Source organism: Canis lupus, chromosome 2, assembly GCF_003254725.2.
Source record: "Canis lupus dingo isolate Sandy chromosome 2, ASM325472v2, whole genome shotgun sequence".
Taxonomy (NCBI): domain Eukaryota; kingdom Metazoa; phylum Chordata; class Mammalia; order Carnivora; family Canidae; genus Canis; species Canis lupus.
In genome coordinates this window covers 32,852,453-32,866,435 of record NC_064244.1, presented here as the reverse complement: position 1 = coordinate 32,866,435, position 13,983 = coordinate 32,852,453, and the positions used below count along the sequence as shown (strand labels likewise).

The window sequence follows — 13,983 nt, the reverse complement described above, 5'->3', positions numbered from 1 at the left end:
GTTGCTGGGGATCTTCCTGTTTTAGTTTAGGGAACATTATTTACTGGGGAAAATTTTTAAAGAAAATAGTAAGATTACCAGGAAACCACAGAAATAGTCAACGGGATTGAAAACGTCCTTAAATTTTAACATTTTAAAATCTACTGTACCTACCACATTTTCAGTCATTGTCATGTCTGTTGACATGTATGCACAGAATTTTTGTTTAAGTTATATTGAGCCATTATGCTCAACCCTCATTATTTCCAATAATCTAGAGATTTCTCTGGAGTCTCTAGGTAGATGACATCCTGCAAATCTCCCTTCTCAACACCGTCTGTGTCCATCGCTGACACAGGCTCCTGTCCCAGAATGAACCAGAGAGGGCCGCTTCTCTACTTTTGAAAACGTACAGAATCAGACACCAATTGCTTGAAGGTTGGGTGTCACACCTGAGCCGGCGGTATTTTTGTGGAAAGGTTTCTAGCTACTGCTTCCTCTTAGTGCTCATAGGACTACTCGAGGTTTCCATTTCTTCTGAAGCTTTTATATTAGGAATGTGTCCATTTAATTAAGTTTTCAACTTTACTGCCATGTGGCTATTCACACTATTCTTTTTCCCTCTGATGTATCTGTAGTAACATGTCCCATTTTTAATTCCTTGTGTCATTTACTTCTTTTTTTCATCATTCTGACTGCAGGTTTTTCTATGTTATCAATATCTTCCAAAAATAATTTTGATCTTTCTTGATCTTCTAAACTTTATCATCCTCATTTCTATTTCATTTTTTTAAATTACTAGGTTTTTATTTTTAGGACAAATTAAGGTTTATAGAAAATTGAGTGGGAAGTGCAGCGTGCTCCTCATTACATCCCCACCACACACTCTTCTCTCCATACTGACATGTTACCTTAGTGTAGTTCCACTGATGAGGCAATGCTGGTACAGAATTAAGTGAAGTCCACAGCTCCCACTGGAGCTCAGTCTTGGTGCTGTACATCCTACAGGTTCTCACATACGCATAATGACATGTACATATGATCACAGTGTCCTATTGAATAGATTCACTGCCCTAAAAATCGCTTGCTTCACCTATTCATGCTTCCCTTCCCCTGAGCACCTGGCAACTGCTCATCGTTTTTATCAACTCCATATTTCTATCTTTTCCAGAACATCATGTGTTTGGGGTCATACGGTATGGAGACTCGTCAAATTGGATTCTTAAACTTTGTCATATGGATTTAAAATTCCTTCCTGTTTTTTAACACTTGATAGTTAATTTCTTTTTAGCACTAAATAGTATTCCATGCTTGGATGATCACAATATGTCTACCCATTCATTAAAGGATGCCTTAGTGCTTCTAAGTTTTGGCAATTATGAATAAAACTAGTATACACATTCATGTGCAAATTTTTGTACAAATACATTATTTCCAGTTCATGTGGGTGAATATCAAAGAACACACTGCTGGATCACATGGTACAAGTAGGTTTTATTTTGTAAGAAACTCCCCAACTGTCTTCCTAAACGGCTGCACCAGTCTGCATCTCCACCAGAGTGACGGATGGTTCCTGTAGCTCTACATCCTCGCCTGTATTTGATGTCGTCAGAGTCCTGGATTTTTGCTAATAATTTATAAATATAATTTATAATAATAGTTATTATTATTGACATGATGTTTAACATCTCCTCCTCATGTATTTGCCATCTGAATACCTTCTTTGGTTAAGGTGTCAGTTCAGATCTTTTGCTCACTTCTTAATGGGTTAATTCCTTACTCTGGGTCTTTGGAGGTTTTTTTAATATCCTGGATACTAGTTTTTTTATTTTTTTAAAAATCAGAACTGTGTTTTGCAAAGATTTTTCTTCTGGTCTGTGCTTTACCCTTTTCATTCTGCCTTTTAAAAGCAGAGCAGAAATTTCTAATTTTAATGAAGCTAAGCTTATCAATATTTTTTCTTTCATAGAGTATGCTTTTTGTACCTAAAAAGTCATCATCAAACCCAAGATCACCTGTATTTTCACCTATGTTATCTTCTGGGAATTTTACAGTTTTGGGGTTACATTTGGGTCTATGATACATTTTTTGAAAGATTTTATTTGGAAAATGAGCAAGAGAAGAGAGGAACAGAGGGACAAGCAGACACTGCACTGAGCACAGAGCCGGCTTGAAATCAAGAGTTGGATGCTTAACTGACTGAGCCACCAGGTCTATGATGCATTTGAGTTAATTTTTGTGAAAGGTTTAAGATCTGTGTCTACATTGTTATTCCAGTGCTATATGTTGAAAGAACTATCATTTCTCCACTAAATTGCCTTTGCTGATCAAATATTGACTATATTTGTGTGGGTCTATTTCTGGGCTGTCTACTATGATACATTGATCCATATTATTTCATCAACATCTGTCTATATCACCACTGACTTTATAAGTAAGTCTTGAAGTTGAATAGTATCAGTCCTCAACTTTGTTCTTTACTGTGTTAGCTAGCTCTCTGGGGTCTTCACCTTTCCACATATACTTTACAACTGACTTGATATCCACAAAATGATTTGCTGGAATTTTGGCTGGGATTGTGTTCAATCTGTAGATCAAATTGTGAAGAACTGACATCTTGACAATATGGAGTCTTATCCGTGTACATGCAAACTCCATTTATTTAGTTCTTATGGCTTATCACTTTTATCATTTTCCTCATATAGGGTTTATAGATTTTTTTTTTTTAGTTCAAAGTATTTCATTTTGGTGGTGCTGATGTAAATGACATTGCATTTTGAATTTTGAATTCCAATTGTTTGTTGCTGGAATATAATAAAGTGATGTTTTTGTATGTTAACCTTCTATCCTGCAACTTTGTTATAATCATGCATTCCAGATTTTTTTATTCTTGGGATTTTCTACATAGACAATCACATCATCTGTGAATAGAGTTTTTTTTTTTTTTTAATTTTTTTTTATTTATTTATGATAGTCACAGAGAGAGAGAGAGAGGCAGAGACATAGGCAGAGGGAGAAGCAGGCTCCATGCACCGAGAGCCCGATGTGGGATTCGATCCCGGGTCTCCAGGATCGCGCCCTGGGCCAAAGGCAGGCGCCAAACCGCTGCGCCACCCAGGGATCCCGTGAATAGAGTTTTAATTCATCCTTATCAATATATATAACTTCTGATTTCCTTTTATTGTCCTATTGCATTAGCTAGGATTTCCAGTGCAATGTGAAAAAGGATCTGGTAAGAGGGGTCTTTGTTGTCTTGCTCCTCATTTTGGTGGTTTATCATTTGGTTTCTCATCACTAAATATGGTAAGTTTTTTTTTAGATGTTCTTAATCAAATTGAGGAAGTTCTCCTATATTCCCAATTTGTTGACACTTTAATAATGAATGGGTGTTAGATTTTGTCAAATGCTTTTTCTGTTACCTATTGATAGGGTCATAGGAGTTGTCATCTTTAGTTTCCTGATGTGATGAATTATGTTAACTGATTCTTGAATGTTAAACCAGCCTTGCATACCTGGAATAAATTTCACTTGGTCATGGTATACAATTTTTATACAATATTGCATTTGATTTACTATATTGTTGAGGAATTTTTAAAATCTATGTTCATGAGAGATAGTAGCCTATAGTTTTCCCAAATGTGATGCTTTTGTCTAGTTTTACTATCAGGTTAACACTGGTCTCAAACAATGCACTCTCTCTTCCTTTTATCTCCAGGAACAGAATATAGAGAGAAGCATAATGTCCACTTTAAATGTTTGGTAGAATTCACTAGCAGCCCATCTGGGCCTGGTGCTTTGTTTTGGAAAGTTATTACTGATTCATTTTTTTTTGAAAAGACATAGCCTTACTCAGATTGTCTACTTCTTCTGGTGTGACTGTTGACAGGTTGTGTGTTTCAAGGCCTGGGTCCACTTCATCTACATAATCAAATTTGTGGACACAGTGCTGTTTGCAATATTCCTTTATTGTCCTTTTATGGTCTACAGGATAAGTAGTGAAGGTCAGGTTTTCATTTCTGGTATTAGGATTTTTATCTTCTCTCTCTTTTTTAATTAACCTGGTCAGAAATTTATCACTTCTATTGATCTTTTCAAAGAGCCAGTTTTTGGCACCTTTGACTTTCTGATTTCTTCTTTTCAATTTCATTTTTTTTTTTTTTTTTGCTTAAGTTATATTATTTTTCTTCTTTGTATTTACTCTGCTCTTTTCCTAAGGTTGAAGCTTACAGATTTTAGATCTTCTCTTCTAACACTGGATTCTGCATATTTGCTTGTAAGCATTAATTTGCCACATTTCACAAATATTGATCACTGGTATTTTCTCCTTTTAGTTCAAAATATTTTATAAATTTCTCAGGCTTCTTTGATCCATGTGTTATTCAGAAGCATGCTGTCTATTCTCCAAGTGTGTGTGACTTCTCCAGTCATCGGTCATGGATTTTTACGTTAATTCCACTGTGGCTGAGAGCATATTTTTATTCCTATTCCTTTCAGTTTAAGAGTGTTTTATGGCCCAGAACGTAGTCTATTTTGGAGACTGTACTGTGTGAGCCTGGGGATGTGTTTTCTGCTGTTATGGCATCAAATACCTTATGCCATCAATTAAATCTTCATTTCAACCATATCCTTAACTGATTTGCTACCTACTGAATCTGTCCATCACTGATAGACAGATGCTGAAGTGCCACTGTAACTGTGGATTTGTCTATTTAGGTCTGTAGATTTATTGTCTTATCTCGGGTATTGTGATATTTTGTTAGGCAAGTGCACATTAAGAATTATGTCTTTCTAAAAGAATCAACCCCTTTATCATATATAATCCCTGGTAATTTTTCTTGCTCTTGAGTCTGCTCCATAAAAAATTAATGTAGCTACTCTAGCTTTTTAAAAAATGAGTGTTAGCATGGTATATTTTTCTCCATCACTTCACCTTTAATCTGTGTCTCTCAAGACAATAGACTACAGTGGCTTGTGTTTTTGGTCCACTCTGATAGTGTAACCAGTGCATTTACATCAGTAACAGTTTAAGTGATTTGTATGTTTCGATTACTATTTAACATGTTAGTTATCTATTGATAACTTGTTCTTTGTCTTCCACTTTTTTCTGCATATTCTAGTTTAAATTGAGTATTGAATCTTTTTCTCTCTCTTTACTCCTCATATCAATTATACTTCATTTTTTACTTTTACAAGTGGTTGTCCAGCACTTTTTACAAGTAGCATTCCAGCACTTTAAGGGTGGTACAGATGCTTCATAACAAAGCATACTCAATTCCTATCTCCTGCCTTCAATTACACTCCTGCCATTCATTTCACTAATGCATATGCTATAATCACTCAAAACATTGTTCCTATTATGACTCTGAACAAACTTTAATTTCTAAGAGCAATTACGAATGATAAAAACAACAGATTTTCTTTTGTCTTTGTGTAATCCTTCTCTAACATTCCAGCTTTCTTTACGTAGATCTGAATTTCTGACGCCACTGCCTTCAGTCCACCAATGAACCCATTTGTTATTTGTTATGGTGTCTCGGTTTCCAGCACTGCCTTTACATTTTTTCTAGGACACCTACCTCCCCCACTGAGATCACCCACCCCCGTTTTGGCACAGTGATTTTTCCCAATGACTTCAGTTCACTGATGGATCAAAGAAGGGTGGCTGGTTTTCCATTTCTTTCTTGTTGTGAGGATCCATGTGACAAAGTCCATGCATCTACTGCATGCTGGCATGAAGCCAAGATGATCTCCTCTACTCTGTTTTACTCTTTCTCATTTCTCCCTCCTGCAGACTTACTCAATTTTCCTTTTCCAACTTCCTAAATTTAATCTTTATTTCTTCAGTTTGCAGAATCACTTACTATCTACTGTAAATATTTTAGGCTATCAATTTATTTTATTTTATTTATTTATTCATGAGAAACACAGAGAAGCAGAGACACAGGCAGAGGGAGAAGCAGGCTCCACACAGGAAGCCCGATGTGGGACTCAGTTTCGGGACCCCAGGATCATGCCCCGAGCCAAAGGCAGACATCCAACTGCTGAGCCACCCAGGCGTCCCTAGGCTATCCATTTCTAAGTACCACCTCGGTGCACATCACAAATTTTGTCTATTTTTTCACCTGAAAAAGCCTCTGAATGTGTCCCTGTTTTCAGCCAGCAACCCACCCCAATCCAACTAATCTATCCCACACTACCTGCTATACACAGACATTTTCAACATGCAAATCTGATCTCATTTTCTGTTTAAATGACTAGGCACAGATACCAAGATTGAGTTCATTTTCGTTAGTTTTAAACAAATAGGACTTTATAGTCTATCTTCAAATGCATCTTCCATCTTCCTTCCAAGTCTCCCACAGCCTTGGTTTTAGAGAGCTCAGTGGGATAAAACTTTCTGCCATAGCAACTTTGCACACCTGCATTGCCCACCATTTGTCTTAAATGTGGCTAGAGAAGCAAAAAACCAGAATTTTAAATTTAATTTAAATTTAAAAGGCCCCATGTGTGTACTGGGCTACCACAATGGACACTGCAGCTACAGATAAGCCTGTCCTTCACTGGAAATATTCAGCTGAGTAGGCAGTCTGATTTAGTGCATTCTTCTCTTACTCTACTGTAACAAAATAGGTTATTTCTGATTTATACTAAACAATGAAAAAGATTTAGTTCATAGTTAATCAGATTGCAGAGTCAGGAAGCATATTAAAATCAGTGAATTTAAATTGACTGGAGAAAGAGAAACCTTCTCAATGTAGGAAATTAAACTTTAATGTCAAGGAAAAACTGACTATAGGGTAAATACACTGGTTGGAAGCAAACACAGTATCTTCCGTATTTGTGTCTCACCTACAATAAATAGCAAATGCTCGGTTCACAAAACTGCACGTGTGTTGAATGGATACCAGGCTACCAGCCCCTACGGCCAGCAAGTGAACACTGCCACACATCGGACTCTAAACTGTCATCAGCACAAAACCACCCTGAGGGGTGGGCTCGCATGTAGAAGTTTGTAGTGATCTCCTTTCCACTTTTAAAGAACAACTTCATTTTTATAAGTCACAAGGAGTGGCTCTTGAATGACCCAAAAGGACACTTTAAACTGTTAAAAATTCATGAAAACATTAAAAAGCTTTTGTTTATAGGACTAATGCCTTGATATTTACTGTATGAGAAGGAAACTGAAAAACTTTGAGATGCAAGACTTCTCAATCATTGTCTGCACAGTCAGAACGCAGTATCACCATATCCAGCAGCCCTGAAAAAATCCATGTACGTTCCTGAGAAGGTGAGTGTGGACAAAACAAATCAGGTGTCAGTGTCATTCCAGAAGTAGTTTGACCTCACAGACATCCGTGGAGGGTCTCGGGGTCCCCCTGGGTCCCTGGAGCCTGTCTGGTCTGCTGTCCAGGAAGGAGCCTGGGCTCCATGCCATTCGGCCTGAAGTGCGCACCGGGCCCTGGGGAGGACAGCCGCTCTAGCCCGTGACACATACAGAACGGAGAGGTGCTTTCTAAAGCTATTTGTCAGTTCACAAAGAGAAAAACCAGCAGTTTTAAGCTTATCAGGAAACCGTATGCTGCATGTTTATTTGAACGTTCTTCCTTATAGTTGGTCCTGGTGTGAATAGAAACAACACAAATCCCAAAGTGTTCTTTCCTAGGGCTTCTGGTTGGGGAGAAGGGGGTATTAAAAAACAGCTAGAATTCCTTTAACTTCTAATTTAGACTTATCAAGTAAAAGTAATAAAGTGCCCAATACAGAGTTTGGTATTTTCTAGGTACTTAGGAAATGCCTCTTCATTAATTCACTTTCCAAATCAAATTTTAGTTTCCAAATAAAGTTATTTAAAAAGAGGAGAGGTACACACTATTATAAAGAATTCTAGTAGTTCATTACAATGTAAGGCCATGGGTTTGAAAATGAAATGGAAAAGTATAGCCAAGAGAGATTAAATTTGAGGCTATATGGTTGACTGAATTGATTGTTAATTAGGGCAATTATCTAAGAGATAATAGAATTACTTCTTGGTTGATATAATTTGGTCAGTGAAGCATCCAAAGTACTTCTACTACAAGCTGAGTGGTCTAAGAATTCCAGAAAGCAAAATCTCCTGAGGGCCACAAAACTTTTTGAGTATCTTAAGTCTTCCATGCTGGCTCAGGAAAACACAAACCAGAAAATCCTGACACCTGGACACTAGCAATCAGCCACAATAAGCTCTTCAGACTTCATTCCACATTTTTAAAAAGAATTTGTGAACATACAGTGAAAGTGCAACTCACAATACGTTACTGAAATATCTAAATTATGAAAACTCAGGATTAGCTTATTTTAACAAGAGGAAATAGCAGAGAATAAGGTGGTGAGACCATCAGATGAGCCTAACAATGACCCCCAGGTCCTCATTAGCTCTCTTTCTGGGTGGCCGCCACAAGACACAGGAGAGGCACCCATGTTGGTTCAAGAAAATGAGAGCCCCACTGAGCTTCAAAAGCACATGCAAAGGGCCTCTGGATAGGTTTCTCCACGTAAATCAAGCAGTCATTATTTATTCAAGGTGAGAGGAGTATGAATTTTTAGAAATTAAAACAGTCTGTATACAGTAACATTTACACAGTATTCTCTACACAGTAAGTGAAGGTGCAGGGCCATTTCCAACAGCGCTACCCTACGATGGAAACCTCAATCCTCTAGTGCAGAACCAGAGACGATCACCTGTGCAGCCACACAGCCTCTGCATGCATGAGTCAGCACACATCCCCGCACTCATATACCCCCACGCTGACTCACCCTCAAGGTCCTGTTGCTATTACCTTTCAACAGATGTCATCTCACTGACACACTCATCTTCTAAATGTGCATCAATCTCAGGGTCTTTCTAATTCCTCTGTGTGTAATTCATATGCCATAACCCTACCCAAGTCCCCCCTAAATCCTAAACGTCCTAAAATCTTCGAGTGGTACCCTGTCATCTTCAGGATAAAGCCTAAGTTCCCAAGCACAGCACACAACAGACCTTAAAATCTGGCCCATCCTAATTTCTTGCTTTTTCCCAACTGTGCTAGGCTTCTTCACCTTCTTTCCTTCCAAAAATATTAACTAGGAGCTATTTTAGGTGCTTGTCATCCATGAATGAACAAAAAACGATCCTTGTCTTTGTGAGCCTCATGTTCCCATGGTAGACTGGCAGGCAGAGAGGTAGAGACTGATAGGCAGATGCACAGACAATGACAGGTAGGCAGGCAGGAGGACGGATGACTGACAGTGTCAGAGGCGATGACTGCGATGGACACACGCGCATCAGGAGGGGAGGGCAGGGATTGTGTGAGGTGACACCGTGTCATACCGCTTTAACTGGGTGGTCAGAGAAGGCTCACAACAACAATAACCCTTGAGCAGAGACCTGATGGAAAGGTAACAAGCAGTGTGTGTATCCAAGGGAAGAACATTCTAGGCAGCAGGAGCAGAGAGCGTAAAGGCCCTATAGCAATTAGGTGCTTGACAAACATCCAGGAAGCCAGCATGGCTACAGAAAGGAGATGAAAGACAAGACCATGGCGTGATGGGAAGCCAGATCACGGACGTGGCAGATGCGAACTGTACTCTGAGAGCAGTAGAAACTACTGGAACACGGAGAAGAGGAGTGTCACCAGCAAGCCCATGTCTGGGTCGCTGCTCTGGCTCTTCCTATGGACCATGAGCTCCTTCACCCAAAGCAGGCAGAGCTCCGGACTCACCCCCACGTCTGGGATTCTAACTGGAAAGGACAGACACAAAGTGTAGCAGGCGTCCCACATCCGCCACCTCATGAGGATGCTACGTGACATGAACAGAGACCGTGAAGTAGGGCTCCAGGTGCGCTGGACCAAGACAGGTGCGGTTCTCTTCGAAGAGGGCGGTGCTCCTTCACCACCACACTCCACCCTCATCCCTCCCACATCTACGCCTCCACCGTTTCCTACTTTGTCACTTCTCAGACTTCTATTGGAAAAGAAAGCGGTGAGGCAACCAGCTCCTGGCCTGTGTCCTAAAACAGCCGGGAGGACTTGGAGAATAGCCTTAGCCAAGGCCAGGAAACATCGGGTTTATCAGCCCCATCCCTCGTCATTAGGAAAGAGCGGTCACGCAGGAAACAGACTGGGCCGGGTCTTAATTCCCATCTAAATCTTAAAAAAATTTAACACAGAATGTCTGAGCTTAGAATGAGGCATGTGTTTCAATCTCCTGTGTGGTAAGAAGTCAGCCAATAGAGGCTGACAGAGCTAGATCTGCACTGTATTCTGCTGGTACCTGCCATGTCACCATTAACCACCACACACTCCCTGCCCTTGCAGCTCCTCATCTATAAAATGGAAAAAAGAACACCTGACTAGTTTCTGTGAGAACTGAAGATAGTGATGATAATAAATGTGTGTCCACATGTATTTGCACATCTACATGTGTGGGTCGGTATCCACATGTGTATCTCCACGTGCACGACTACCTACGTGTGTCTGTGTTCTGTGTCTGCATGTCTACACACGTCTACGTATCTAGGTCTCCATGTGTAACTGTATGTATCCACAGGTGTGTCTATGTGTGTACTTACACGTCTCTGGGCCAACATGTCTGCCTCTGTTTGTACTTACGTGTGTGTCTGTGTGTCCACATATGTGTCTCCTGTGTGGGGGCTGTGTATACATCGATACGTGTATACGTGTGTGTCTGTGTACCTGTCTACACTGTGACTGTGTGTGCATGTATGTCTACTACATGTGACTTTGTATGTATCCATCTGCATGTCAGCACCCGTGTGTCTACTATATGTGTCTATACTACTTGTCTCTAAGCACATGTGTCTACTGTATGTGTGACTACATACATTCACATGCGTGTCTATGCTTATGTCAACTGTATGTGTGACTAGGTGCGTACATACATAAAACACTAACATGGTGGTGCCAAGACAAGTGAGGGAACTGAAGCATTTCATGGTAAGGTGACAGCACATGTGCGCGTGCCTCCACCCAGCTAACCATCTGAGAGGCGCCTCAGACACCCGAACGGGGGTGGGCTCCTGACACGTGCTGGGAGTTCAATCACCTCTGGAAACAGAAGGTGTAGCTGAGAACAAGCTCCTGCCTCACTCCATCCCCACCGACCCCACATTGAAGCATCTGAGGGGGTGGAGGGCAGAGCGCTGGGCCTTCACTGCCTTTCGAGCCCACTCTTACTCCAGGACGATGACCCTGATGTCATAGGGCCCGCCCTGCCCCTTCCCACCTCCTCGGCCGGAGGCCAGCCAGGAAATGAGGCAAACGGCTCCTTGCAGGAAAGGGTGGGGGATGGGGCTCGTCACCCCCACTAGTGGAAGGAGCCATGAAAGAGAACCAAGGGCCTGGCTGACCCCCAGCTCTGCTGTGAACTGCCTGGGCCACCTCATCACACAGCCCCGGCTTCCTCCTCTGCAACGTGAAGGAGCAGCAAGTACCGCACCTGTTTGTTGTAAAAACCAAGTGAGATAGTACCTGTGAAAGCGCTCTGCAAAACCTGAAGTGAAATACCAGGGTTATCTCTTGTCATTGTCAGCAATCCACGTCCACCCAGAACTGAGGTCCCAGCAACAACACTTACTGAGAATTTTCCTTAGCAACTGTAGTTAGGGAAGCAGGAAAAAAGCAGTTTTAATGCAGGTGCTGGGGGGGAAAAAATCTCTCAGAATAACTAAAATATTAATCACCATACAAATTTTCTGATGAAAGAAATTATTGGAACAAAATTAACGAAAGAAATTTAAGCCAGCCAAACCCAGGAGACGGCCGCAACACAAGAGAATCACCAAGACAGCATTCTCGTACAAAGCACCATAAAACACAAAGGGAAAAGAGAACATAGGAAAGTTTAAAGATTTTCTTTTTTTGAAAACTACTTGAGAAACAGAAATCCTGGAGTTAAAAGAGAAGGAAAGAAAATTATATCAGTAACCAGGATGATGCAAAGTAAAACCAAATTGCTAGATAGTAACACCTAAAAAAAAGCAAAACTGGGCTCATGAGAGTAACCACTGTTCACGGTTATGAAATTTTATTTTTATTTTTATTTTTTTTTAAATTTTTATTTATTTATGATAGTCACAGAGAGAGAGAGAGAGAGAGAGGGAGAGAGGCAGAGACACAGGCAGAGGGAGAAGCAGGCTCCATGCACCGGGAGCCCGACGTGGGATTCGATCCCGGGTCTCCAGGATCGCGCCCTGGGCCAAAGGCAGGCGCTAAACCGCTGCGCCACCCAGGGATCCCGGTTATGAAATTTTAAAGAGTGGACATTATCTTTAAAAACATGAAAAGAGTTACTGCTTACTGAGTTTGGACGTGTCCCCTGGGGGTATATTTGTTCAGGAGACAGGAGGTCATCACCTGTGATCCCACAACCAACCAAAGGACATTCAGATGCACCCCGTCCTGCCTCTTGCCCACAGCTGCTGCACACACACACCCGCCACCCGTATCACCATCACTGACTAGGGGACTTGGCCTTACCTGACCGATAGCGCTCATCTCGTGACCCTGAGGACCTTCGGCGGTGATAGCGAGTGGAAGAAGCAGGAGTGACGGGAGCCCGGCGCTCGGGAGGCAACGCTTGGTCCACCCCTGGGTTGAGGGAAACAGCAGAGTAAGGTAAGGCTTTACTTGGCGGCCAGAGCTAACACACTTGGTTGAGGCATCTGGGGGGACCGGGCCCTGAGTCCCTGCACACCTGCTGCAGCACACGAGGAGCTGGAGCACATGAGGGCTCGGGCTGGGCCAGGGGACATCACGGACACCGACGGCGAAGGGAGAAGCATTCCGGGCAGGGGAAGACTCACGCCCCGACACTACAGCCGTTAGAGACACCAGCACAGGCTGCCTAACGTCACCATCAGGGAGAACACGGATGACAAAAATGGAGCGCAAACAACCAAGTCACAATGTCCTTCACACGATAAACTAGAGGAAGAGTCACATTAATTCTCGAGGGAATTTAAAATTCTGTTGATCATTAAAGGAACCTTGACATTTAATCCCGTTGGATATCTTAACAATACAATTCAGGGAACCAGGACTGAGCATAAATTGTTCATCTTTGTTCACTCGAAATTTCTAATTCTGAAATCTTACTCCCTCTGATGTTAAAAAACTGAAAAGTTTTTAGTTCGAAAAGGCTTTGACGAATTACTGGACAGGATAAGACGGTCAGATAAAAATGATTTGATGGGTAGTTGTCAAAAGCTGACCTAAATCTGGCGATCATGATACCTATTGCACCGCGGATCTGGAGCAGCAAGAGCACAGTGTCGATAAAACTAAGCTCGTGCAGAAGGAGAGGGATTCCGAGCCCCGGGCATCAGGCAGTGACTGCTGTGCCCTCAGAACAGGGCCAGCAACACATGGAGGAGAGAGCAGGCCGGCGCTGTTTTAACAAACCCGTCAGTCCCTGGTTTCCTGTGATGGCTCCGTGAGGGTTAACTGTACCAGGGACCCAGTGTTTGTCTCATGCTAGTGATTTCTGCACCTCAATTCTTTTTTTTTTTTTTTTTTTTTTTAAGTAGGCTGCACGCCCAACATGAGGCTCAAACCCATGACCTGGAGATCAACAGTCATGGCTCTAGCGATGGAGCCGGCCGGGCGCCCTGGCCTGTTTGTGGTCCATGATGGGTGAGGTTAACTGACTGCAGGTTAACTGCATTTGGCGAACTGCACTAGAATCATGCGGAAGATAACTGGGCCGCAGTCACTTGGCGAGCTCCTGTGCGCGCTCCACTGACACGCCATCAGACGTCTTGATGATGCAGCCGTTCAGCTGCCTAACCCGGTCCAGTGACAGTCTGCAAACGATCTCTTAACAACAACAACAAAAACCCACTATGCCTCTATTTTCATTGAACAGACACACGGAACTGATGAACTCAAGGAGCGCTATGACGTCATGATGAAGAGTGGTGGCCCCTTGGCATTTATGTTCCTGTTTATAAACATGAGCTGACGA

The 13,983-nt window shown here is 41.8% G+C and overlaps 1 protein-coding gene across 6 annotated transcripts in view; it reads right to left on the bottom strand.

Annotated features, from left to right (window-relative positions):
- The window catches only part of DIP2C (disco interacting protein 2 homolog C), a 252,745-nt gene that overhangs the window by 139,503 nt on the left and 99,259 nt on the right, over nucleotides 1-13,983 (bottom strand). For all 6 annotated transcript variants that reach the window (XR_007406048.1, XM_049101447.1, XM_025445451.3 and 3 more), the window contains one exon: nucleotides 12,498-12,608. Coding sequence is in view for 5 of the 6 variants with exons in the window: in XM_049101447.1 (XP_048957404.1) it covers nucleotides 12,498-12,608 (111 nt within the window). In the remaining variant the exon portion in view is untranslated. The remainder of the gene's footprint in view (nucleotides 1-12,497; nucleotides 12,609-13,983) is intronic.